Source organism: Fringilla coelebs (genome assembly GCF_963513975.1).
Source record: "Fringilla coelebs genome assembly, chromosome: 3".
NCBI classification, from domain to species: Eukaryota; Metazoa; Chordata; class Aves; order Passeriformes; family Fringillidae; genus Fringilla; species Fringilla coelebs.
This window is the reverse complement of record NC_140030.1, coordinates 54292750-54319718: the sequence shown is the minus strand read 5'-3', so window position 1 is coordinate 54319718 and position 26969 is coordinate 54292750. Positions and strand designations below refer to the sequence as shown.

General features: G+C 37.7%; 1 protein-coding gene across 7 annotated transcripts in view; it reads right to left on the bottom strand.

Moving 5' to 3' along the window:
• Window positions 1-26969, bottom strand: part of LAMA2 (laminin subunit alpha 2) — a 336534-nt gene that overhangs the window by 200069 nt on the left and 109496 nt on the right. For all 7 annotated transcript variants that reach the window (XM_084202390.1, XM_084202391.1, XM_084202392.1 and 4 more), the window contains exons 5-9: window positions 16129-16308; window positions 13909-13998; window positions 11628-11745; window positions 9792-9970; window positions 8033-8132 (exon numbers count right to left, since the gene is read on the bottom strand). In XM_084202390.1, coding sequence (XP_084058516.1) covers window positions 8033-8132; window positions 9792-9970; window positions 11628-11745; window positions 13909-13998; window positions 16129-16308 — 667 coding nt within the window. The remainder of the gene's footprint in view (window positions 1-8032; window positions 8133-9791; window positions 9971-11627; window positions 11746-13908; window positions 13999-16128; window positions 16309-26969) is intronic.

The following is a 26969-nucleotide window of genomic DNA, read 5'->3' as shown; positions in this document are numbered from 1 at the left end:
TTAGAAATCTTGAAAATCAAAACAAAACCCTACTTTGCATCTAGCAGTCCCTGAAAACCTTCTCCTCCATTAATTCATCTAAAGACCTTTCAACATGCTTTTACATTCAGAATCTGTAAGGCTCCCCAGCAGGGCATTTCACATTTAGCCCTGTATAGTGTGAAAGAAAACACTGATGTGTGATAAATCTCTATTTATTGCCATCTAATTGTTATATCATAGAAAAGAGAAAGTAACCATTCCCTTTATCCATGCCATCTGTGACTTCAATATACATCTATCATATCCTCCCTAACATTTTTAATTCATATGCCATAGACTCCTAAGCCTACTCACTATCTCTACACAGAAACCGACTGGTATGGCCGAAAACCTCTGCTGTCCTTCTCTGCACTGTTTCCAGTTCTAATAAATTATTTAAAGAGGGTGTGCATACTGTCAATTGGTTTGATTGGCTTTTCTGATGATTTTTTTCAGGGTTTTTTTTTAAAAAAACATAGTATTTCCTAAGGGCCTGTTGATGTTTTTGACTACTGCCAAGACAGAACAGAGATAACAGACCTGAGGCACAGTCCGAGGTAACTCCAAGAGCTGTTTCACAACTGATAGTGCTTAATTCAGAAATCACTGTCATCACTGTACAAGCAGAACTACTTTTCTCAGTGCTCTACTTTTCCTGTAATTGCTACAAAAAATTCATCATTTATTTTACTACCCAGACACTATCTTGAGATCCTTCTGAACATTTTGCAGTTCTTTCATTTTTCTATGCTGAAAGATTTTGTACTTGCTAACTTTGTCACCTTCCTACTCATCCCTTCTCCAGGTTAAATATGAATATTTTCAACAGTTCATATTGATCATCACTGTGAAAATGGTCCATTTATTCTTTTAACCAAGTACTAAGCCATGAAAGAACCTTTTCTCCTTATCCTATTAAACTTTCTTTTGTGGATTTTGGTAAAAGATCTTGTCAAAACCTTTTGAAAATCAAAATATAATATTAATCAAATGAGCCTTTGTTCACATATTCATTTAATCCTTCAAACAAATTCATAAGGCAGACTGTCCTTTACATAAAACCCCTAGTCTTGATTTTTGCCCATTTTTGCCACATTTCAGAAATGGTATAAATCCTTTATTGTAGATCTAGTGATTTCCGTGGAACAGAAGCCAGACCTTGTTATTCTAGTTTCTTGGAACACCCTGTCTTTCTTTTGGATAAACAGTGTCTATTTAATATTAATGTCTGTTTTGAAAAATATTATAAGCTATATTTAATGCCTCAAGCAACTCAATTTTCAACTTCTCAACTCATCCTGCAGCCATGGATAAATATACTATATGCCTAACAAATTTTGATTCTGCATTTACCAGTTCACTTTAAACTTGACACTTCTGTTTGAGGCAGTTCTTCTGACTTGTCCCCATGAATGAAGACTCCCAAGTGGGAAATTCCCTGAGCTATTCTACTCACTGTTAAAAAGAATGAATATAGTTTTTCTGCTGTGCCCCTTTCTTTCTTGAGATGTCCATTTATATCTTGATTACACCTAAAACATATTTAACTCCTACTGCATTTGAATCTCTAGCACTCTGATTCTGAATTATCTGAAAAAGTACCTCCTAGCAACATCTAACTATTTAGAAAATTATTCCTTAAAATACGTGCATTTATTATTAAGAGCATGAATTTCTGGAATCGATCACAATTTATATTCTTTTCCATTATCCTCAGTTAGGAATAACTTCTGATTTTCAGTGGGTTTCTTTCTATTTAAATAGATGTATCTTTTTTTTTTTTGTTAGCTTAATTGCATTGCTTGAATAATTTTGAACCAGAGAAATGCATCTTCTCTGAATGTCTAATATGTAGTCTATAAACCCTAAGCTTGCCATTAGCAGTCTTAGATTGTTCATTTTTATTTTCCTTTTATAGATTTCCTTGTTTTGATTAAGTTGTTTTACAGGGAGGCTTTCTCATTCCTACAAGAATGTTGAATTTGACTGTCCTTCAGGTGGAGAGTTTTGAAACAGTCCCTCATGCATGAATCCAGAGGTGCTTCTCCTTTTTATGGCTTCTCTAACTAGCTATTTGAAGAAGCAGCCACCTACAGGAGTTTTAAATTATATTATCTGTTAATCTATACAGAGGTGAAATTCAATCTGTCTACTCTAACCTTGAAGCCTCTTTGATCTCCTGTAGCACATCATACCGACTGTCACCTTCTTGATCTGTCCTAATTATACACAGAATTTCAGTGCATGAAATTTCTGTTACTTACTATCTCAAAGTGATGTGCTCCATAGGTTTTGATGCCTTTGGCTCAGCTGATTCTCAGATTTCTGAATTATTCTCCTCTCAAACAGCTACCATCAAGGCCCCACAGCACAGCAGGACACAAGCTCTTGTAATCTGGGTCAATGCATCCTAAGTGGACAATCTGGAACAGAGAAACTTTTGTTCCTTCCAGATGAAAATAGCTGGCTATACTCCAGGGTTCAGCAGTAAAAAACATAGGTAAGCCTACCCTTTAGAAGCAAGCCCATCTCCTTTGAAAGCTTCAGGAACTCATATCTCACAAATCAAGTCTCAGCAAGCTCAAATTCAACTACTTGTCTCAGTATGGAGCTCCCAAAGACTAATTTATATGTAGTCTCTCCTCCATTGCCTAGTCCATCCAATTTTTTTAGCTCCCCAACCAGAACCATCCCTTCTCCTGCTCTTCCTTTCTATGCAGTTATTGAAAATTTTACTGCCGCCAGCCCAGCCTGCCCCATTCTTATGCAGCACACACGGATAACCTCAGCACACCACTTATCAAGAGACCTCACACTCCACCACCTGAGAGAGAGGAAGGCAGGAGGTTGCTACATGTCACACATTCTTCCAGCTCTCACACTTGTTGATACAGTTAGTCTGTGTGCTTGATTTGGCTCCATGCCTTCTTCCACTTGCAGCCCTTGTGAGATCTCAGCTCTCCCTGTGTTACACAGCCTGTGAATTCCTCTCAGTGCCCCACTGGTTGTTTTTGATCAGGCATGTACATGTAATGTACAATATATCAACAAACTACATTTCAATTTAGGCCAGATGTTTCAGGTCTGTCTCTAGTTTTTGTTGTAATGAACTGATATTTCAGAAGAAGGACATCTTTTGCTTTTGGTCTATGACTTCATAGGTCTTGTTTGAATGGGGATTTATTTGATGAAACTGTTATTCCCTGTTTTCTCCCTGCATATTATCAGTTTCTGTCTTGTCTTTCAGCATGCAGAGGCTTTGAAAATGCACCCTAGAGAATGAATCATCTTGAAATATGAGTTTTACCAGTTAGTTTTTCCTAGCCTAGCAGTCTTTCAAAACTGCACAAAAAAAAATGCATGCAAAAGCATGAACCAGACCCTTAAAAAACCTGCAATCCTAGGAATGGCCTCTTGTCACTTTCACTCCTGTTCAACAGCGTATAAATTTAAAAAATAATTTCGTGGAAGTCAGTGGGACTGCTTGTGAGCAAAGTAGTACAAAGCCTGAATAAAGATCAAGACGTCTGGATCTTACTTATCATAAAATATCTGAGGACTTTTTCAGCAAAAATAAACATCTGTCACTGGGATTATATTGTACTTAAAGAGGCAATAGGGGAAAAAAAGATAGCATGCCCTGAAGACTGACTCATAAAACTCTGCCAGGTTTCAAACCTGTCAGTTCTTGCAGGTGCTTAAGGGCCAAGTAAAATGGCTATTTGTTAAAATCTAGCCATTAGAGCCTGAAACAAGAGTACCAATCCATGGAGAAAGCCTTAATTACTGGAGGACAGAGCACTTCTAGATGCTTGGACCTTCGCTTCTGTATGGAACACTGCAATATCAGCAATGGTTAAGTTTAGCTATTTTTAGGATGAATTGAACACAGATGGAAAAATTCAGTTTAAGAATTATTGCCTTTCAGTTACAAAACCTAGAGGAATCTACGTGAGTTTATTTTATGATTGATCCTAAGTTTCTCTTTTTTATATTTCTCACTAGCATAAGATATAGGATTGCCATGAAAGAATATTTAAAAAGCATTCTTGAAGATTCAAAACCAAAAACACACTTTACAAGCAATAATAATATTTGATTTTAGACTATTGACTGAGACACATGAGGACAAAGAAATCAAAATGGGAATTATACATAAAATACTATGATACTTTTTTCTTTCCTGAAACAATGAACGCTATATCATAAAGCAGCTTCTCTATGCCCTTCTCTTATCTAGCAAAACCTGATTATGAATACAGGATGCAGTCATTGAAATCCTCTGGATGCATTTCATCAATGCACCAGTTATTACAGTATTTGCTACAATTTTCCATTTTAATTGCTGCTTACCTACTGTATTCAAGAACAGAGAATGTACAGCCTCCAGCTTTATTTTACTTGAGAACTCTTCACAGTGACTCTATATCCCCAGTGATGTTCCTTACTATCTGATTTCCATTTTAGTTTAATGTCTTTTACTTGCTCAAAGCATTTACTTAGCACACATTTAAGAAGCATATTCCCATCCTACACCAAGCAAACAATTTACCCTCATAAAACCAGCCATTGACTCTTTAAGATGTATTTCCACCCACCCAGAGTGCTCATTCTGGTTCACTGGTGAATAGACAGATTCCTTCAGACAGATCATGCTTTCCAGCTTCTCCTTTATGAACACTCACCAGTGCTTCAAACCAAATTGCTGCCCAGGGTGAGCAGTATGCAGTAAAAAGAATTTTATCAGTGTACTGAATACAAATGTCAGAGGGAAAAAAAGGAAGAAGTGATCTTCTTTCAGGATAGTTTTATGCTAAAAATTATATCCAGACTCACTCTTGATTCTAAAACAACCTCTTCTCTTACCACAGAAATCTTTTCTTAAATATTAGAAAGATTTTTCCTCTCAACCAACATTATTGTGTCTTTTTTGTTGAATAAGGCTTTACAGTCACAAAAATGTGACTGGTTCAAGAACTACAAACATAATGTGCAAGAAATAAACACTTTTACTAATGTGTTGGAAGCTTATTTAGTGCAAGTAAAAAAAAAAAAAAAAGGCAGATAAACAGTAAGAACAAAGAGCAAGTCCACTGTAGGCAGAACAGCTTTGATGTCCAGATATATTTAGAGCTGGCTTGTTTTTGTTGTTGTAGTCTTAAAACAGAAAATTAATAAGATAGATATTATCCTCCGGCCACTGCTCAGACAGAACAAAGTCTACTCACTAGACTTCCAAGACTGGGCAGGACACAGACAACTGGTCCCAAGAACAAATGCAGGGACTACTTTGAGAAGGGAATTTCATACGTGATGGCAGTTATCTAAACAATTGTGCTTGTCACATACGAGAATAAACAGTTTAAACACACAGAATAACCTCCGCAGTAAATAACTTGGAAACAGAAGGCATCAATGAGTTTAGAAAGGAATGAAGGGAAAAAATTTATTTATGTGTTGCAAATAACAGATTCAACAGAGATTAAGAATACTCTAACATGCTCAAAAGCAACAGGCCTCCAACCAACTGCAGCAGCATGAGGTCAGGTAGATGAGAAAAAGCTGGTTACAGTCAAGACAGAAAAAGATGAGAGTTTTAATTTTGTGAAGAGAACGAAAGAACTCAGGACTGGAGAAACTAGAGCATTCAACAGCTTCTTTGAATGCCTGGGGCCAGATGAACAGGACTGGCTACCTGCAATAAAAGTGTCAGGTGGAAAAGCAGAAAAAAGTAATCCAAGATGTTATCTGCAACATGTTAGTATGACATGCTCATTGATTTTCTAGAAAGACACAATTAATGATCCAAACAGGAGCTTAATTCTCTTCCTAGAGATATTCACAAATGAGGCAAGAGGAGAATTTGCCAGAAAAAAGATCAGAGCACTAAAAAGGCAGAAGGAGACATAGCAAGGTGTCAAAGTACAGTACCACCTTGTCAGATTCAGAAAGTATAAGCAGATTTAGAAAGCAACTATGAGATGGTTTAGATCTGCTGAATGCTCAGAGGCATAAGACATTTTGAGAGCTCCTAAGGACACCATTACTGACAAACAAGATGGAAAAATGTCTCTATCCTTTTTCTTTCCTCTTCTTGTGAGAGAGGAGCTGTCAGCCTGTTAAGTGCTGATCAGCTGCCAGGCCCCAGGGGGATGACCCACACCAGGGGCCAGAAAAGAAGGTGTGAAAAGAGAGAGTGCAGCAGTGACAGGAGTCAGAGACCACGCAGCTGCGCAACATGCAAGTGGGACATCACATTTTTCTGAATTAATCATTCCCCATCTCAAAATCACAGTCTGAGAGGTTCCTTTGTTGCATTGTCTGTCACCTGTAACCTGTTTTAGTCTCATCCACGGGTTTGGTACAGGCATTGCAGAGTCTTGCTGCGTTTTTGCCAGCGTTGGGATTCATCCTCCCTTCTGCTCATATCACTTCACGTGATACACTGCACTGGGTACCCGTGCCCAGGGGCTGGCAGCAGGGAGGGGGCTGCAAGGGAGGAAAAGGCTGTGCCAGACACTGCCAGCTCCCAACGGGGCACTCAGCCCCTCAGCCAGACAGGTCAGGGAATGAAGAAGGGGAAGGAGTGGAAGGAGAAGCTCCTAGTCCAGAGCAGATGCATTCTTGGAGCCCCTGCAGGAAACCGGGCTGGAGCAGATATCCACACTGCATTTCCATAAAGGAAATGTTGGATATTTCCTGAAGGAACTACATCCCATGGAGAACTGCTGGTAAAGAAAATTGATTTCATGAAGGATGTAGGCCCATGGGAAGCACCCACACTGGAGCTGGGGAACAGTGTGACCAGGAAGGAGTGTCAAAAAGGAACTGCTATGACCAGTGCTATGACTCCTGCTCGCCATCACCCTGCATCACTTGTGATAGCTGGGGAGGAGGTAGAGGAGCAGTCTGGAATGATGAAGTGAGGTTGAGTCTGGGGGGAAAAAAAGAAGATGGAGGAAGAGGTGTATTCTTAATTTATTTTTTTTTCACTACCTGAAGCTATTTAAATTGGCAATAACTTAAGTCAACTTTCCCCAAATAAAGTCTGTTTTGCCCAGGATGATAGTTGGAAAATTATTTTCTGGTTGTTACTTTGGCCCATGAGCTGCTTCATCTTTTGTTCTGCCCCTGCCCTGCTGAGAAGGGCAGGGAGAGAGTGGCTGGGTGGGCAGCTTCAGCTGGCCAAGACCAGCCCACCAGAGACACCACTGGGACAGTAAATCAGTATCATTTTATTGAACTGGTGCAATCAGCTATTACAGTAGATTATGGGCCCTGTCTTTGCATCTCTGCCATGTTGTTTTTATCTTCTACTGATCTCTATTTTAAAGGATTGCTACATCTTACCAATAGATTGTAAGTAGCCCAATTTATAAATCTCCTAAGAACCCAACCTTGAGTTTTGTTGTCTTCCTAAAGTATTTTCAGATGTTTTGCAATGAAAGAACAAAAAAAAGGCAATTCATTGTTTCCAAAGCCCAGTGAACAGTTCATTGTCTATGTGAAGATAGCTTTTACAGGGCTGTGGTAAGCATCTTGTAATCCTACATGAATAACACAGAAAGCAAATAAATAAATTTCAAGAATAATTTTTAGATTTCAAATGGAAATATGCTTAGATAGGAGACGATATTACAACAAACATCACATGCATGAGTTTTAATCTCCGTGGTAAAAGAAGAAAGCTCCTTAATGCCAAAATTCTTAAATATTTTCCACTGGGAGTTTTCACCAAACATACACAAGTTTCCCAGCCATGAATCTGAAACAAGCCTCAACAAATTGGGAATATGAGTTTCAAAAAAGAAAAAAAAAGAAAGAAAAAGAAATTAAAACATTGCAGCTGGATTACTGTTTGCATGACTAAAATTAAAAAAAGAACCACAACAAATCAAAACCAAACCTTTTGGGGTTTTTTTCTTGTTAAAGATACCAAAAATGTAATTCAGCATTTTTTTGACCATTGCTGATCTTCATCTTTAACATCCCTATATTTGAGGGATCTTACCTCCTTCTGTATGCTTCTCATCCTTGACACAGGTATCATTTAAAGACCCATTTGGATCACAGGAACATGGCTGACATGGATCTGGGTTTTCTGGCAATACCTATAAAAATAAAGATGTTAGAAGGAAAAAAACCTTCCCTTCAATAACTGGAAACTTTTATTTACATCTTAAAAAGTAGGAGAGAATGATTTCTGTATAGGTGGCTTATACTTGAAGGAAAATGAGACAGCTGATAAACTTAGTCCATGCAGACTACAACAAGAAGAAAATGCGTCAAATTGCAGCAGAGACTGGATATTATGAAAAATTTCTTCACAAAAAGGTTTGTCTAACATTGGAATGGACTGCTGCAAAAAGTGGTGGAATCACCATCCCTGGAGACATTTAAAAGATGTCTAGATGTGCCATTCAAGGACATTGTTTAGGACAGTGTTAAGTTAAGGGTTGGACTCAATCTTAGAGGTTCTTTCAACATAAGTGATTCTAGGTTCTGTGATTCAATTAAAGTTACATTTGGGATTTTTATTTAGAAATATGTAGTGACTTAGATGCAAATATGTCTTCAACTAAAAAAATACCAGGTGTACAGATAAAAGAACCTTGTGTAATTAAAATCAATAAATGTAACGAAGTAGATTTTAAGCATTTACCACCTGAAGTAATAATGACAAGATAGTTCTGGTCAACATGATTCAAAAAACTAACTAATGCTATCTAGTCAGTAAGAGAGAAAAAAAAGGTGAGTGAAGAAAAGTAAACATTGAACAATGGAACATTTTCCTTTTGTTCTTCTTGAGAGATTATCCCAACCAAACTTAAACCTTGGTCTAATATCACACTAGGAATATAAATTAGAAGCTCTGCACAAACTAGATATATACACATCGTATGGATATACTATACAAATACACACATACATATCAAATCCCTTTTAGCTGGATGATGACTTAAAACAGAGGAAAAAATCAAGTAAGTGCCCTGCTGTTGAAGAAATTGTTTCTCAGTACTCCTTTTCTCAAGTTGTAAGGCTGAATCTAGTCTATCAGAGAAAACGTAATTACTGCTATTTGCTGATGTTCTCTCTTTGAGGATTGAACACCAATCAGACTAAAGGCCATTATTTACCCATCTGAAAATATACAGATAAAATATAAGCAATTCAAGCACACACTAATAGTGTAGCTGTCTAAAGCACAGGAATGGCTCATATTGACAATACAACCTAATATAAGATTCATCTTTTGACAGCTTCCACTTAGATGAAAATACAGTCTTATACGATGAAATACAAAAAGCAATTTCCACTGCACTGAAATTTAAAGACATTCATGAAACACTGTGGAATTTCAGTGGTTATTAATTCTACATTGCATTTAAAAAACAGAAATTACAGTCTCTCTTTCATCAATACCAAATACAGCAGTATTTCTTTGAACTTTGATAACAAAAGTTGAAATTCATTACTGAGGCAGAAGTTGGGTTTACAGGGCCACATCCTCTTTTAAATTAAATTGAAATACTAGCTGGAGGCCCTGACCTCAAGTGCATTCCCTCATATCAACACAATTCACTTTCCTATTTCTCCGAGCGTTAACTTCGTACATTCCCAGCTGTGAAAAGCAACCGCTGCACTGCGGTCAGGTTTGGAAGTCAACCTTCCCAAGATGGCAGCCTGAGCTCTGTTTAGCCAGGTGAGCTGATGGAGGGATGGTTTGAAGAGCGAGCTTTGCAGCAGAGCGGGCGGGAGCGGGCGCTCACCCCTTTTGGTCTGAAGTAGCCGTCCAGGCAGGTCTCGCAGTTGATGCCGCTGGTGTAGCCCGAGCAGTTGACGCACACCCCGCCGCCGAGGTACTCCCCGTGGATGTTCAAACTCTGCTTTCTGTCCGCCACATCCTGATCGTAGTAACACTCCTCAGTCTTCCCGTGGCAGTTGCATGCTGAAAGGGGAGGAGAGAGTTAGCTCTGCCCCACTGTTACTGAGGTGTTAAAAAGAGCCATTTAATATTTTATCATTGGTTCTGTGTATATTGTAAAAGCACATGCAAACATTCATTTACTGCTTCGTTTGTGAAAGGCAATGGTCCCATTACAAGCACAGCCTGAAATTGAATTAAATTATGTTGTATTTTTTCTCCTCAATATTTTGTCTTGGGGAGTACAGAAGCGGACAGACACAATCTAATTATGATGTTCCTGGTTTGTTTCAGTTTGTTTGATTTTTTTTTTTCTTCTTTAAATTGATAGCTGAGAAACCTTTTGGTGGTTGCATACACATACAGTTCATGAAAGGGTAATCTAAATTAAAATATAAGAGGAGTTGTAAGGAAAGCAGTATCAGTAAATTGAAGCGATTCAAATAAAATCTGAAAGACATCCTAAAAACATCTCTCTTGCACATATGCATATAAGAATTGGTGCAGAACAAAGGGATTCCCAATCTTAAATCTTCTTTTGACATCTATATGTGAACGCTAGACTTCAGGTCCAAATATAGGAAAGATAATCTAATAATCTGTTGCAGTGAAAACGAGGTAGCTCGCTGTCCCTTTCCACATGGTATTAAAATATTCATTTCATCATAAAGAGAAATTCAAAGCTTGTCAACATTGTGGAGAGGTGTTCTCTTTACATCTGAACCAGATCCCAGGGAACTGTTTCCACCAAGACAGTACAACAATTCACTGAGGGTTGAACTGGGTGTAAGTGTCTCTTAAAAATTAAACATGAAAATAAATGTACCCTGCCTTCATTTCATAATGCATTCCCACTGCAGACACAGTCCCAACTAAAACAAAGACCTCTGAGACCAAAGTTTACAGAACACAAATAAGCAATGGCTACTCTAAATATTTTTTATTTATTTTTAATCACTCATGATAAAATTATACCTGAAATCCTACAAATGAATAAATACTTAGTGTAATGGAGCATTAGATTTTACTGTGTTCAGAAATATAAGTGGTATGTGACCCTTGGAAGTAAGATGGTAAAGTTCAGTTATAACTACCCTTACTACAATAAATCTGAAAATTAAACTTCCACCCTGTGGGAAGTTGACATCTCAAGGTATGTTTTCATTCCATGCTGGAAAACTGGATACATTGTCTTTTCTGTTAAACAAAAATCAGACATCAACTTGCATTTTGATCTTACAAAATTATTTCGTTTCAGCAAAGATGAACATTATAACGTATAAAAGTGCCATTTATACAGAAATTACATCAGTAAAGTTTCATATAATGAAAAACCTGTAAAGAGATTTTTTTTCTTACCAGGATATAGCCCTGTTATTTTATCAAAACAAAACCATCATGATTATAAAAACTACACAAGACAATTTTTTTTATATAGCACTCCCCAAATATCACCATGTTACAATAAAATATTCTGAGTTCAATCAAACCTCAACTCTAGATGTAATTTTTCTGCAAAGTCTTTTGAGTCAGTCTAATTAAGTGAATAACATCAGATCAAATGGTATTCATAAACCAATGTGGTTAGAAACCAAATTAACTGCAAAATCACGTCGGACCCAATTTCAGTTTTCAGTAGCAGTTGCAAGAAATTTTCTCCTCTGTGCTGCTTTCAACTTACGTTCACATTCATGCTTATGCAGGAGAGTGCCAGCATGCCAAGGCTTTTGATGGAAACCAGGACAACACTGATCACATGTCTCTCCGCATGTGTTGTGCTCACACTGACAGACGGATTTCTAATTTAAAAGAAAAACAAATATTTACACAACGTGATGATTTGAAAAATCTGTCCATGTACATAATATGCATTCCAGTTCAAATTATGAAAACATTAAGGATGGCTCTACTCTGTAATTCCTTTGTTTATTCATTTGTATCTGTTTATGCATCCTGCATTCACCAAGTGTGTTTAACTTCTATGGCTCTATTTGAAGAAAACAGCCACAAAGCAAAGAAAGATAGCTGGCCAGATAATCTAGGGAGAATCTAAGAATGCAGGAAAATTTAATTCCAACTGGATAAAGAAAGGACTATGGGAAAGTTCCCCAATAAAACAAATAAGCTGAAGTACAGGTAGCCCTTGGATGCAGGAAAACTGATCTGACCCCTGAAGGAGCAAGCCATTCTCCACCCTTCCCTTTGATGAAGCAATTCTGCTGCTTCAGAATGAAATAAATTCTGTTAGATCCAACACAAATTGCCTTTTTTTTTATACTTTAACATTATTTTTTGACTGGAAAAGTCAACTTATTATGTAACCTTCCAATTGTGTAACTAATTCTATGGGAGGGATAGAGGCAGTGTTAAAGCAATAATAGATGAGTACAAGTCCAGCCTTTCAGTCACTTTACAGTTCCCCACAAGACCACTTTAGTCCCAGCATGAAAATATCACTGTAAGGAACACCCAAACTCTCTGAGCCACAGAGGCAGCTTGAAAGAGGTAAAAAAACCCATGCAGTTTGGAGAAATGAGAAGTAAAAATTGCCTTTCCTACAGTTATTTAGTGAAGGGGATTCTCTGTGGTCCTTGTGAAGCCATACAAGGTCAAACCAGCAAGCCAGAGAAACTCCAAGGCTCACAGGACACAGCATAAATTTTGCGAAACAAGGCTAACTCAAGGACTGCTTCAGAAAAGCATGGCAGTAAATTCCAGCAAGTTTATTCCTTGTAATGCTAAGGGAAAGATTCTTTCTGCTAACAAGTACAGTCATAATGTTTATAAGCCTATTTTGGCGTGGCTCAGTCTAAAGAATATCCCTGGACAGTTAAACCTCCAAATCTCTTCTGGCTTGAGCTGTTTCACTTATGCTATTTTTTATACTGGTCAGACAACAAACACGCATTTGACGTCCTGCAAAACAGGACATCAGTCTTGTCAAAATGGCTTTATCTTATCTAGCAGTCAAATTATCTGAAGTATGTATTAATCTCAGTAGCAGCAGTTATTTTCCAAGGCAGGCCTGATTCTAACAGATGGCAAAGAGACAATGCTGCAGCTTCATCACTAAGGGCATCTGAAACAACAGTTCAACACTTGCTGCACATATCATTACAGAAAATTCTCAGAAGGGTTGAACCAAGGAGTTTGCTCAATTTTTACAAGGATCCATAGAAATTGCTTAGAACTCTAAATGTATTCTCTATAAGCTTTTGTAATTTCTTTAAATGATTTCCTACATAATGGCTTAATGCCACATACAAGCAAGATTTTCCGTTAAATCCTATAAAGCTCCTACTTAAGCGAATAGTACATGAAGAAAGCCCACACTGTGGCATGTAATAGTAAACAGGAAATCCATGATTAATGATAATCAGTGCATAGAATTGGATAATCAGTAAAAAATTATATTTCTATATTAATTATATTGGTTATGTTTTGATTTAATTGGTTTTGTGCAAAAAAAGAGAGTTACAAGTTGAAAGATAATATTAACAGCCCATGATTTTCTAGATTGGCATAATTGATCATTCATTTGATACTCCCTACATATCCAATGCACCATTCTAGAGCCATGATTTGTTTGCAAGCATCAATTAAATATTTGAAAATCATTTAGGAAATATCTTGGTTAATATCAAGAAGAAAAAGAAAGACTGACTGTTAGGGCTCATTTCTACAGCTATATAGTGTAACCTAGACTTCTGTTTTCCTAGGGAACTTCCAATATGAATTATCTGAAATGTATTCTTTCATTTCAGGAAAGTCTCTGCTGACACTGTATGAATGTTTATTATTCTGGCTGCTAGCACTGTTTCATTCTGGCACTGCTTCTGACTGTTCTTCTAGGTGAAAAACAGACATAAATTCACAGAACGCTGAAGAATATCAATATCAGGATTCTTTTTTTCTCATGTTCCACCCTATAAATAAGGCACAATATAAAAAAAAATACATACATTGGTCATTGGATCCAGTGGACAAGCCTTAGCATGGCCTGAACATATACACATGCCTCCAACGGAGATGTCTTTTATAGAATAGTAATACTGTAAGACAAAACAGAAATTGAATTGCTAAGTGGATTCTAAAATGCAGGTGCCAAATTGCAGAATTCATTTCTTGTGACAAAACTGTCAGGTCCTGTTTTATTTCTTTTTTGATCTATTACAAATATAGCAGGCAGTGTAATCCAAGCCGTTTCTTGATCAACAGATTCAGGCTGAGTGAAAGAAAGGGTGTAAATTGGCACAGTTCCATTTGTTTGAAGTCACAAAAGCCATGTCAATTTATACACAGCATACAAAAACAAGAATAGGAAGAGGCTATATGCACACCGGATAATGAAAAGTCAAATGCTGTAGAATTTATTCTCTTCAGAAAATATGAAAAGGCATGATGATGGGAAGAGGAGAAAATCTAGGAAAAATCCTACGAAACACCTTTGTTTACCTTCGCTGGGTCTAATTTGGTCATTCACTGAACTGTGGAAAGAAGAACTGTTTTTCACTATTGGCCTTTGAATGATCATGAAACATTCTTTATTACTGAGATTTAGGTACTTTTGACCTGTTTTTCTGCCATTTGGCCATTTCTGTTTTTTCTTTGGTGAGGATTAAGAGCCCTAAGCAGAAAGAAGGATACAAAGATATTCATAATCTTTTATTACAAAACCTGTGAAAAGTGAATCTCATTCATTGTCTTCTGTTTCGACAAGGTTCCTGCAACATATTCACAGCAGCTAATCAAACAAAACATATGCTATTTGCAAATTTTGCTATTACAGTGTTCAACCTCTTTATCAGATCATAAATAAATATATCAAACAAAATGAGAACCCTTATCACTCCTAGTTAAACTTGCAGCACAAAGAAGATGTATAATTTGTGGCGACCCTTTGTTACCTGACAAGGGTGGCAAGTTTTAGTTGCTCCTTGATCCTTTGAGGATGGCCTCATGGAGAGATCCCACACAGAAGTTACAGTTCTTTGTTGGTTTGAGTAACCAGTGTATTGTCCTGCACTCAGTTTTCATGAGTTTAGAGTAATTTTCAAGTGCTAATTCAATTCTGTGTTTCTACTGGCTTAGAATCAGATTATTAGATGTCCACTTTTACACAGACACACAGTATTCATTATTAGCGAGGTTGCAATGACTGCACTCAACTGAGAGGGATTCTAGGTTTATAATTCAAAACAAACTTTCAGAAATAGCCAGCACTCTCTATTTAGACAAAGAAATGGAAACCAGAAATGGGAACAGAAGATGCAAATTTTCTTAGCACTTAGCCATCACTAACAAATGATATTAACAAAAGAATAATGATACACCCCCCATCCATAACAGGACTTATTTTTGTTCTGGAAAGTTAGATTACCACATCATATGATAGGTTATCATATTATATGAGGACCAACAGGAAGAGGAAGGGATAAAAAAAAGAGGAATATTATATATCCCCCAAACCAGTTTTTGAGAATGCTTAGTAGAAAAAACTCTGAAAAATCAGAGGTTTTGAGAATGTTTAGTAGAAAAATCAGAGGAAAACAAGAAAACAAGAATAATACACAACATTTGATGAGCTGGACAACAGGGAGATATGGCTTAGAAAGGAAGTAAAGAATGCAAAAAGAAGAGACAGGGGTGTGCATACACAAAACACAGTGGAGAAGATCAGACTATGGGTATGGTATGAGTTTGAATGCTGCATCCACTCTTTTAAGCTAAAGCAAAACACAAAATGTTTACTGCTACCCTCAATCATATGAAAATACTAAAAGTGTTGCATTCAGGCGCTATTACTACTTATAGTACAATTACAAATTCTACCCAAAGGGAGTGTTCATGGCATCTTAAAGGTAGCAAAGGACTGAGTAGCAGAAGAGGCAAGATACTAACAGCAAACACTCGCAAAACACCTACATCCACATGTCTGCAGCCAGAGGAGCTGGGTGTTAATGTTAATAACACCACTAAGCAGAAAATGTAAAATTGCTAATTCTGCTCTAGAGAAGATCAAAAAATAGAGTGCACAGGGAATTCTCCAACACCAGGATTTTGAAAGACAACAGCAGGTAATCAACTCCCAAAATTTCCTATGGCAAACAAAGGCAGGTACAGCACTTACAAGCGTAAGATAACTTCTACACTTGTCTTTCTACTGCCTTGCCAGAACTTACCCTCCTTGTAACAATGGGATCAATTTCAGCTGGATCTTTGTGTGCAAACATCATTAAATCAGCATTTAGTGTCCGTATCCTCTGGAATCTCAGGCGAATAAAGCGAGCAGAGGTGAACTCCAGTAATTCACGTGACGGATCATCAGCACTAGGTCGTCCATTAATCAGAGAAGTGTGAATCTGAAAAATTATTAAAGCAGTAAGGAATTACATTACATCAATTTTGTCATGATTAGGCCAACAAATATCATTACAGGCATTGTGTTAATGAATTTGTACATGCAGAATAACTTCTTTCCTTAGAAAGTAGATTTCCCCCAAAATATTCCATATGTCCACAGACCTCAGCTATGAAGAGTCTTTATAATAAAAACATCTAGAGCAAAGGAAAGTCATCAGCTATAGAAAGACTGCATCACAAACTTCACACGTGTACCCAGTCCCTAAACCAAGTGTCCATGCTGCAGACAATTCACTTGTCCTCCCCCAGTCCAAAATAAGTTAATCACACAATCAAATGGGCACAGAAATTTTGAGTTAAGGGAATGTATACTTGCACTGGGATTTGGAATTCAACAGGGGGCAGTTTGCACCTCTTAGAGAGATCATCATCAAAAGGCTTTTGAACTTTTGAAACACTGAAACCTACAACAGCTACATGAGACAAAATCAGCATTCATAAGCACCTCTCCTTTCCCACTGTCTCTTTTCACATCTTCTTAGAATCTTGTTCTCAGCAAGGTGAAACAATTTCCTGGGTTGCAACTGTTTTTACCTGGTCCCAGAAGAAAGTCTTTATCACTTATGAGATCTTTGTTTAGCATTTGTTTTTCCAAAGACACTACCACTCTGCCTACACTATAGTTTCTGTAAAGACTACCTCCCCCTTTCTCTGCCTGCCCTATCCTAAAGTCTAGAAATCTAGGCAAGCTCTGTGGCTCCTTCATAGAGACTCTCTGACCGCAGCTGAAGCATCAAGGGCAAGGCAACAAAAAATAGGACAACCTCTTCCCCTCCTGTGTTTGTAGCTGATCATGGCACACATTAGCTCTGAATCAACTAAATAAAGCAGATGGGCTGCTACAGAACTGTTCTTGGAAAAGGCCTACAAGAAGAAGCATGTCAAGTAGAGCAAAATACTGCTAACGAGCACCTAGAGGGAGAGAGGAAAGAACCCGTTAATTTTCCTGTATTCTCAAGTGTTAAATTTTAATTGGGGCATTTTTATTACAGGCTGGTACACTGAAAGAATGCTCAGATGCTAAGCCAAATGTGCAGAACATTGAAATGAATAAGAGAATTATTTATTCTTTGCAATGAACATGTGTTGCCTCATACCTCAGTGCTCTGAGCAAGAGGTCAGGCCACACAGCCATTTTCTGTCATTGAACATGGTCATATCACTGCTGGTTTAGGCAAACAGCTGCACTCCAAACACCAGCTGGCACTCACTCAGCAGTGGCTGCCTCACATTGAGGAGAGAGACTGTAAATCTACTGCTCCCAGGAAAGCAGCAGCTCTTGTTTGCTGGAGTTTTTGGAGGCGCTGGATAGACTTATGGAAGAACTACTGTCTTGCACTGCCTACGCGCATTGCCTTGCGTGCCTACTATGAACTCAATTATCTCAAAGGCAGGTGTCAAGAGAATGGTGCCAAACTCTTCAGGGGTGTTAGGACAAGGAGCAAGGTCTCTAACACAAGAAGCTTCAACTCAGTATTGAGAAAGAATTTCCTCACGTTGGCAATGGTAGAGCACTGGAACAGGCTACTCAAGGAGGTAATGGAATCTCCCTCCCCAGAGACATTTAAAACTCACCTGGATGCATTCCTGTGTAACCTGCTTTAGGTGACTGTGCTTTGGCAGGGCACTTGGACTGGATGCTCTTCAGAGGTCCCTTCCAACCCTAACAATTCTGTGATACTGAGATTTTTACTGCCAAGAGGGAGTGCAGCATTCTGCTCCACTGTACCTACAGGCACCCCAAATCACTGGGAACCACTCTGCCAGGAGCAGCCATCAATTACACCTTGCCTGTTTATGAATCAGCACCTCTGGGTTTCTGCCATGTTACCTCCAGGAACAGGTGATGCCTCTACCTCCTACTCACATCATAACAGTACAGACACTGAGCTCTCACTCAGTTCTGCTCCTGACTACAAGTAACTAAAGGACATGGCTGGAAACAAACAGAATAAAATGCTGTGAAAAAGACATGGTGCAAACAAAAGGTTATAAAAAACCCCAGAGGGAGCAAGAAGGAGGTCTTGAATGAGAAATGTCTGGCTACAAACAGGACAAAAACACATGACCAGAACTGCTCAAATCCCTGGTGAAGAGAGAGAGAACATGTGTGGAGAGAAAACTTCAAAAGAAGCCTAAAGAAGGTGGCAACAAGTCAAGTGGAAATTGACAGGTCTTTCCAAATGAAGGAGAATTTTAGCAAAAACACATGCCTGAAGACTTTTTTGCATAATATTTACTTGTGAGCAAGGAAACATACTTCTTCAGAGTATTTTTTTCACACCATCACTGCCTTCCTTTAAAACAGGATCCAAGAGATTTCTTTTATACTGCCAGCAAACATACATGGGTTATGGTTTAAAGCAAAAGAATACTAAACACTGAACTTTGATATTCCAGAGATAAGGAAGAAATAAATCTAAAGTAGTGCCTTGCTCTGATAGAACAACAGCACCATGGCAGTAATAAGCAGCATGGCAATCTGACTATCTCTTCAAAAAGACAAAAATAAAGATTTTGGGGGTGGGGAGAGAAAGATGCAGGTGAAATCCCTTGTATCAAAAGAAGCACCCACAGAGTACTCAAAAGATTAATCCCAGACACAGCTTGACCACAAATGACACAGTTGACAATCAGCAGTCATACCTTTTGATTATTTTAAAAATAACAAATTTAGTCTTCAAACACTGATGGGGGGAAAAAAACCACCTCCTCAGAATGATAGTTCTACAGAACTAAAATGCAAGTTAACAAAATAAAACCAGAGGTATTCATTTTAGAATAGACCCTATTTTTGAAAGGGTTATCTGTTAGCAGTTCATCTATTTGGCAAGGTTAAACTACTAAGATGATTTATATTATTAGTAATTCCTCTGACTAGTAAGATTCCATTTATATTATTTTTAAGCTTTGTCTTTAAATGTTTTAAAATTTAATTTTAAAACAACAAACAATTAAGTTCACATGATTATTGAAATGCAGCTATGTCCTGCATGAAATATGGCACCTGCTCAAATATGTACAGCAAAATAACACTGAGACTAGAAAATTCAAAACTAGATAGCTTTATGAAAATGAATCTGAAGTGAAAATTTTACATTGGCAAAATTAATTACTCTAAATTATTTCTCCTCCTATAAACATCTGCGATGAAATCATACATTTTTTCCTAGAAACACGTAGAATCAACTTGAAAGCTGTCCAACCAAGTTGCTCCTACTCCTTGAAAAGAGAATAAGGAAGAAATTAAGAATACTTTAGGAACATCTGTCATTAATCAGAAAAAAAAAACAGGAACAATCTCAATTTAAAGAAGTTTAAATAGGCTTAGATTTACAATATTTTCAATATGACTCTCCCAATGAGACAACACTGAGTTTTTCCAGAGCACACTTACTCTTTTCATCTCCCTCCACTATCTTGCACCTGTTTGAAAGACACTGTTCCCAGGACAGTGCATTTTCAGTGAAGACTCTAATGTGGCCCCTGCCCTCCAAGTATTTTTGAACTGGACTTGAAAACTGTCCCAGTGAACACAATCCTCACTAAGCATCTGCCCCTCTGCCGTGTAAGATCATCACAGTACTCCACACACAGCTCCAGGGAAGATGAGCCCCCCTTGCACTCATCAGCTACAGCTGCACTGGCTGTGCCCACGCTGCAGTGGGAGCCACTCCGCAGTTCTACAGCAGAGCACAGATCCAAAGCTCAGACTTCCAGGAAAATATTAATACCTTAATCCACCCACTGGCTGCTACAACTTGGATAATCTAAGTCCCCATGAGGGAACAATGTCAAGTTTTGTTCAGGTTTTATGGACAACTTTTATTTACCATTTCCAAGACCGAAGTAATAATCATAATTTTGGGTTCTAAATGAAAGATACTCCTATTTCAACTAAAGAATGCTTTTCCTTAACAAGGCAGTTGCCCATGACTATATTCCAACAAATGGAATCTTTAGGAATCTCTAACAGAGGCCAGAAGAAAACAGTTATGAAAGACTAGAAGAAACAGAGCATTTCAACACTGATCCCTCTAATACAATATCATCACTTCCTCTGACTAATCAGTGTAAAGGCTTCCTGAGCTGCAGCGTGAATCTGAGTCAGAGTGTTTAATATCTACCAATTGTCCTTTTCTCTGTTAGAGTTCTACTCTCTTTTTCAACCATTATGTTTTTCATCACTACATACCCTTGTCCCAATGTGACAAAATTCACTTTAAAAAAAAAACAAACAACAAACATAACTGTCACTGGTGGGGTTGTTCTTTGTTTGTTTGTTTTCGTTTTCCTTTTAAACCTGGAACTCATAATTATTTAATTGAAAGTATTCTAATTTTTCATTTGAGAAAATTGTGAGCAGTCAACATATTTTAATTTTTAAAATTCAGTATGATGATAAATCAACTTTTTCTTATCTGAGAACTGTGGAGGATGTTACAAGTTCTCTACTCTGAAGAGAATTTAGTCTAAGACTAGCCCATCAGCATTCATGCATAATTCTGTTTTTCTTCCTACATTTATTTCTCTGCTTTTAGCAAGACTCATTTTCATAGAGTATTTTCATGTAGTATCATGTAGTATCATGTAGTATCATGTATTATCATTAGCAGCTGCTAATAGAACAAATTATCTTAAATTTCACATTACCAACAAATGCTGCTATTGCAGAGTTTTCTGATTGTTTAGATTGCCTGCAAGAATGTTGAACAACAGGGACACTACCAAATATATTCAAAGGACATCTCAAGTGCATTAGAATCTCTGGACCATGTCAGAACCAAAAAACCTGTACAGCTTGGCAGTCTGCCCCATACAGCATCCAAGCCAGCAAGCTAACAGCAAGATGAAGGCAAGCATGCATAATACTTCCTCAGGGATTTGCTGAGCTATAGGTAGTTTCTATACATCTGGTAAGCCTCAAAGTATTTCCATAAACTCTGTCTCACCTTAACCCAAGTTACCTTTCAATATCTATAGTATCACTTAATTAGGATTTTCTCATCTCATTTACATGTTGTAGGGAAGGAGATCCTTCCTTTGCTGGTTTTAGATCTGCCTCACACGAAACTTACTTAATACTTCCAGTTCTGAAATTGGAACAAAGAAATGTATCTTTCTACCAGCTCTATTCTTCATTTCATTTCTTCGCTGCTAATTAGCTTTGCACAGGTATCAGGTTTCCAGATCTGTAGTTTCCTTGGATGACTAAGGAATGCTACTAAAAAATAGTGTTTCATTTGATGGTCCATGCTCCTCAGTTACTGAGAATATCTGACAGTGAGGAGTTAAATAACAACTGTTAGAATTCACCTATTTTAGCCTTGAGTTCCTTTTCACTATTCAATTTGTCAATTTTTTCTGCACCTCTTCAGTTAACAATCTAGTTTGCAACTGTTTCTCCAACTCCTCTCCTGTAAATAATGTTTCCAGTGCAGAAACCCTCCTGACAGTCTCTATAGAAAAAACTGATTCAAATCATTAATTTAGTTTTTCAGCAATGACCTTATCTTTTCTGAACACTCTTTGATCATCTCTCAGCCCACCAATTCTCTGGCAGGTCTCTTGAATCTGATGTGTCTGAAAAAGGTTTACTTCAACTCAGTCACTCAGAATCTTTTTCACATCTTTATTGCAGTTTAACATTTAATCTGCTGGAACTTATTTTCTTACTTCTTTGCCTCATTTGCAGGAAAAGATACAAATAACACCAGTTAATTTTGATATCTATTATCTTTCCTTGTTTTATGCTTTAAACATGATGTATGATTTCTGGGACCATTCTAAAATGTAGCATGCATGTGTGTGTAATTACATAGTTATTTGACAGTTAATTATTTGGACCAGGATCTGTGCTCTGCTTTCAACTAAACCATCTCAGCTGCACCGAGAACATTCAGGTTTTTAAGAAATACTCTTTTGCACTACATTTTATTGTGACACCTAGAGAGTCTGCTGAAGGGTAGTAGAAGGTTGATACTATATTCTTAGCCTTCCTTCAAGAACAGCTCAGTTCCACACCTCTGGGCAATTGCTGATACAACATTAAAGAGATGCTGTCCCAGTTTGGGTGCTGAATTTTAGTTCACAGAGATCTCATACACTATTTTATTTCTGCTGACTTTCTTATGTTATTAAATCTATAGTGCCTCTCCTCCATAAGACACTCAGTCATTCCTAAACAGCTCCTTGTTTCTGTCATGCCTATAATGTCACGCTTTTCCAACACCCTTTAAAACCTGATAATAATTATAAAAATAAACCTTTCTCAGCTGCTGGGTCTGGATACTGGGAAATACTTGGATCCACGCGATCCTAGCTTCTGCAACAAGGATTCCTGAAAGGGCTTGCAATGCGCTCCGGCCAGGGGATGATGAGACCTACAACTAGAATTTCACAACACATTTCATTGGGTTTCTGCCAATGAAGAAGTGACATACAGCCAAAGAAACTTTTTGCTACTTCTGGCAGTAGATAAGTCCCATATACTGATGAACAATTACTTATTTGGACTTTACTTGTAATAAGTCTTCAGGACAGAGAAAAGTATTAACCTGCACCCCATCAAATACTTTTAAAATGTTAACAAAACCTCCCTGGGACTTCTTAAGTCTAAACAAACCCTGCCCTCTCAGCCTCTACTTACAGGACTGACTCTTCAAGTTCTTGTCTTCCCAAACATTTTCCTGGACATGTTCCAACATGTCCATGTCTATCTATTACTGAGGAGCCCAGAACAGGACTCATCTCTTCACATGAGCTCTCATCACCTCCCTCAGTCTGCTAGTGACTCTCTGATTAATACAGCCCAGGACACTTTTGGCTTTCATTGCTTGCAAGGGAACCTTGCTAGCTTATGTACCCCTTAATGAGCACCCTTACTCTCACTCAGCTTCCTCCCAATGCTCCTGGGTTATGTAGGCACATCTGGCTCACATCCCATTGAAGAGAGCTCTCAGCCCACTGCTGCTAGCCTGCATGCCACCAGGCACTGAATTGTCGTGTAGTTGCCCATCTGCAGGCAAAGAAGGGGCCCCTCTCCTGGTGTCAGAAGTCACCAGTTTGCAGTCTTCACCATCAGGGGAATCTCCATTTCTGAAACAACAGGCACAGACTCTGCCTGCCTCTCTCTTGTACAGTTGTGGCTTCAGGCTGCAGAGTGCCAGATAAAACTTACTTACTTACTTAAGTCACCTCTGATACTGTGCAGTCTAATGGATGCCCACTGACATCCTTCTGCAGTCCTTTACTTGGTGACACGAATACCCAAACACATCATCCATTCTGCAGGCAAGGACACTCTCTTTCTTCCTCAACCTCAGCAAGGTCCAGACAGTTCTTGCAGTCTCAGAGGTTAAAATCTGCATCCTGGCTCTGGAACTCGGCCTGAGCTGAGGGCTCTGCTGTACTGGGGCAGCAGTGCTGAGGACTGTGCCCAGGCTGTGCCTCACCACCATGGATGAGCACCTAAAACCACTCTTTCCACCCCTCCCTCTGTGCATGTTTCTGGCACGAACTGATATCCAAACCTGCATCATGTTAGCTGCCTCTGTTGTTAATGCAACAGTGAAAAGGCTGCCATTTGGCATTAATGTATATTATCAACTGCTGAGTTACTTAAAATTAACATACTTTAACAAAGTTTTAAAGAATTTTAAGTATGTACCATGCTCTCATACAAATTTAAAATACCCATGTATGAATCCAAGTGGTGTATTTTTCTACTTAGAGCTCTGGTATTTGAAGCCCATTACTTTGCCAAGCAATTTGAGTGCAATCAATCTCAAGCTGTTTGTAGGATATAAAAAACCCCAGCTGTGTGGCTGTGTGACATGGAGTTTTTTGCTCACTTTCTTTTCAAGTAAACAGCACCACTAACCAGTATGCTTTTCACTGATGATAAACTGGAGGACTTAATTCTTTCATAAAAAGAGAGAGCTACTTAGTGTAATTTGTGACAAGGATGGACTAGGAATATCATACTACAATAATTTTGGCTAGTAGTGGTAAAGAACTCCCTTTGTTCAAGTACTCAGTAGATTATTTTGTACATTACATCAAGACTGTGGGCTTCAACCTTGGCACTCTGTGTAAGGCAGTGGTCTGAACCTAAACTATTGTCAAGAAAGGTCAGTGTCTCACTAAAGTCCAATCTCCAAGAGCAGCATACAGGAAAGTTTCTGTCCTGCACAAAAGGTCTTGCAACTTGATAATCAGGAGAAAAGAAGACAAAAATGTCAGCATTAAAATGATCTAATGGGAAAAGTACCCAATGATTTACATTCTCAAGTTATGCAAGCACATCAACATGAAGATGAACAATGCTGAAAATAAACTTTTCAACAGGTGATTCGGTAGCTCTGATAATTCTCCTAAGCAATCCCACCTTTAATTATCTGTTGCAAATAGCTCATTTGCAGTAGATGGAAAATTACTGCTGATTAATTAATCTCTTGGTATCTCATATTTAATCCCTAAAGACAAAATTTCTGTGAGTTTTTTTACTGCAAGACCTAATCTATCATTAGAGTTGATTTTGCAACTAGAATAGTAGCTGGAAGCATATGCCAGAACTCAGCATCCAATTTTTCTTCATAAATACATATTTATAATAATAGTGTATAAGAAATGGTATATTTGGCAAATTTTGCTATATTTCTAATAAACATCTCACTATCTTAATAAATTAGTGGTTTAGTAAGTGAAAGCACAACTCCCTTCTGTGCCTCACTAATGATTACAAGAGCTGCTTGAAATGCAATGCTTAGACTTGCATTAAAATGTCAAGGGCTATGCATGTCAGATTGTATCTCAACTAATTCATTCCCCCTAAGAATACAGGCAAATGTCAGTTTAACAAACTGTTTAGCAAATGCTATTGTGTCATTGACAACTATACCCTACAGCTTAAGCTAAATAGGGCTTCATTGCTTCAGTTTTGATTAACTTGCTTTTGTCATTTTTCTCTTTCCTATTTCACTTGCCTATTCAAGCCACTGCTTTTTTTATGGCTCCTAAAATTCTCATGCTTGTCATTTTTGGACAAAAAACAATTTGTCAAAGACATCATCTTGCATACTTGTAAACAGACTGCTCATTGTCGGAGCAACAGTTATTAATAAATCACAGAATAATAAGAAACTTGATTACCTTGAAAGTGTATTTATATAATGTCAAGTTTTTATTTTATTGTTGTAAATGTCTTACTTAAGTAGAAACATTTTGCATTGAGCTGCAGTTTCAGCAACAGTTATGCCTACCAGAGTCTATGAGGGGCTCAGACAAGATGCAAGGTCTGGAATACTGTACACAACCAACCATGATGGTTTGTCCTCCACTGGCTCGTCTAAGTGCACTCAGAAGTGAGACTTCATCTCTTAAGACAGCAAACAGCTATTTTGTGCTGATGCCAATGGCAACTCAAGCTGAAAAGCCCAAAAATTATGTTAGTCTGAAATCTGATCAAGCAGAGGTGAAATACCTAGGCATTACTGAGTTAAACATGTTTGCTTAAAGGATGAAATGTAGTGGTCTGTTAAACACTCAAAAAGCACATGAAAAGCCAAGTTATGGGATTTTTAAAGAAAGCACTGAAGCGAGATAACATTACAATTATAAAAAAAGTATATTTTTTCTTTACTACTCCTCAAAGTAGTACATCTCTTCTTAGACAATGACCATAAATGAGACAAGTAATTTCAAATAAACAACAAAAATGAAAGTTACATTTTCTTGGACATTATAATAAAAAGCATTCTCATCCCCAGATTTAACTAAAAGGCTTCTAAGTATGCCAAACCAAACAATATTAAAAAAAAACAACTCACCCAAACAACACCCATCCCCACTTTCCTACCAAGATTTGATCATTTCCCTTATTCATTGTATGATTATCCTAAAAACTCAGGACACTTCACACTATATTTTCCCTCCTGAATGAGATACACTGTGGAGTCCACTGTAGAATTACAGACAAATTGCTGCCAGTATAGTATTGTAACCAGTAGAAAGAAAATCCACAGGAACTTTTAACAGCTGTAAGCAGTTGCAAACCACTGCCAAAAACAACTGCTGATGTAAAAGAGGGAGAATGTGAGGATTTAAGCTGTTCAAACAGTAAACAAGTACATCTGCTCCTGAATGTTATCATTAAATAAACTGTGGTAATATGCTTTACATTGATGCAACATTCTTGTTTTGAACCACAACTCTGAAGAGTTTTAGACTAAAGCAATTTTAACAAAACTTTTTTGGGGTTTTTTTGTGATGGAAAAGTTCATTACAATTACTGTATAGTATTGGACTCAAAGTTCTAGCAAAACCTGTGTCATGTCATTTGGAACATAAACTGATGAATGCCTCTGAAAACCAGATGGGATCCCTGTGAATGGTAAGCATTAATTTCCTTTAAAACCATTTATAATGATTTATAAAGAAAGATTAAATAGGACATTCAGTCTTTGAATACAACAGACTTTGATACCTCTCCAACTGTGAACCTGACCTGTTCAGACTTCAGAGATATTTTACAGCAGTTATTAGAAGAAAAGTCAGGGGAGGGAAAAAAATCCATGTCTGAGTAGCACAGATTGAACAG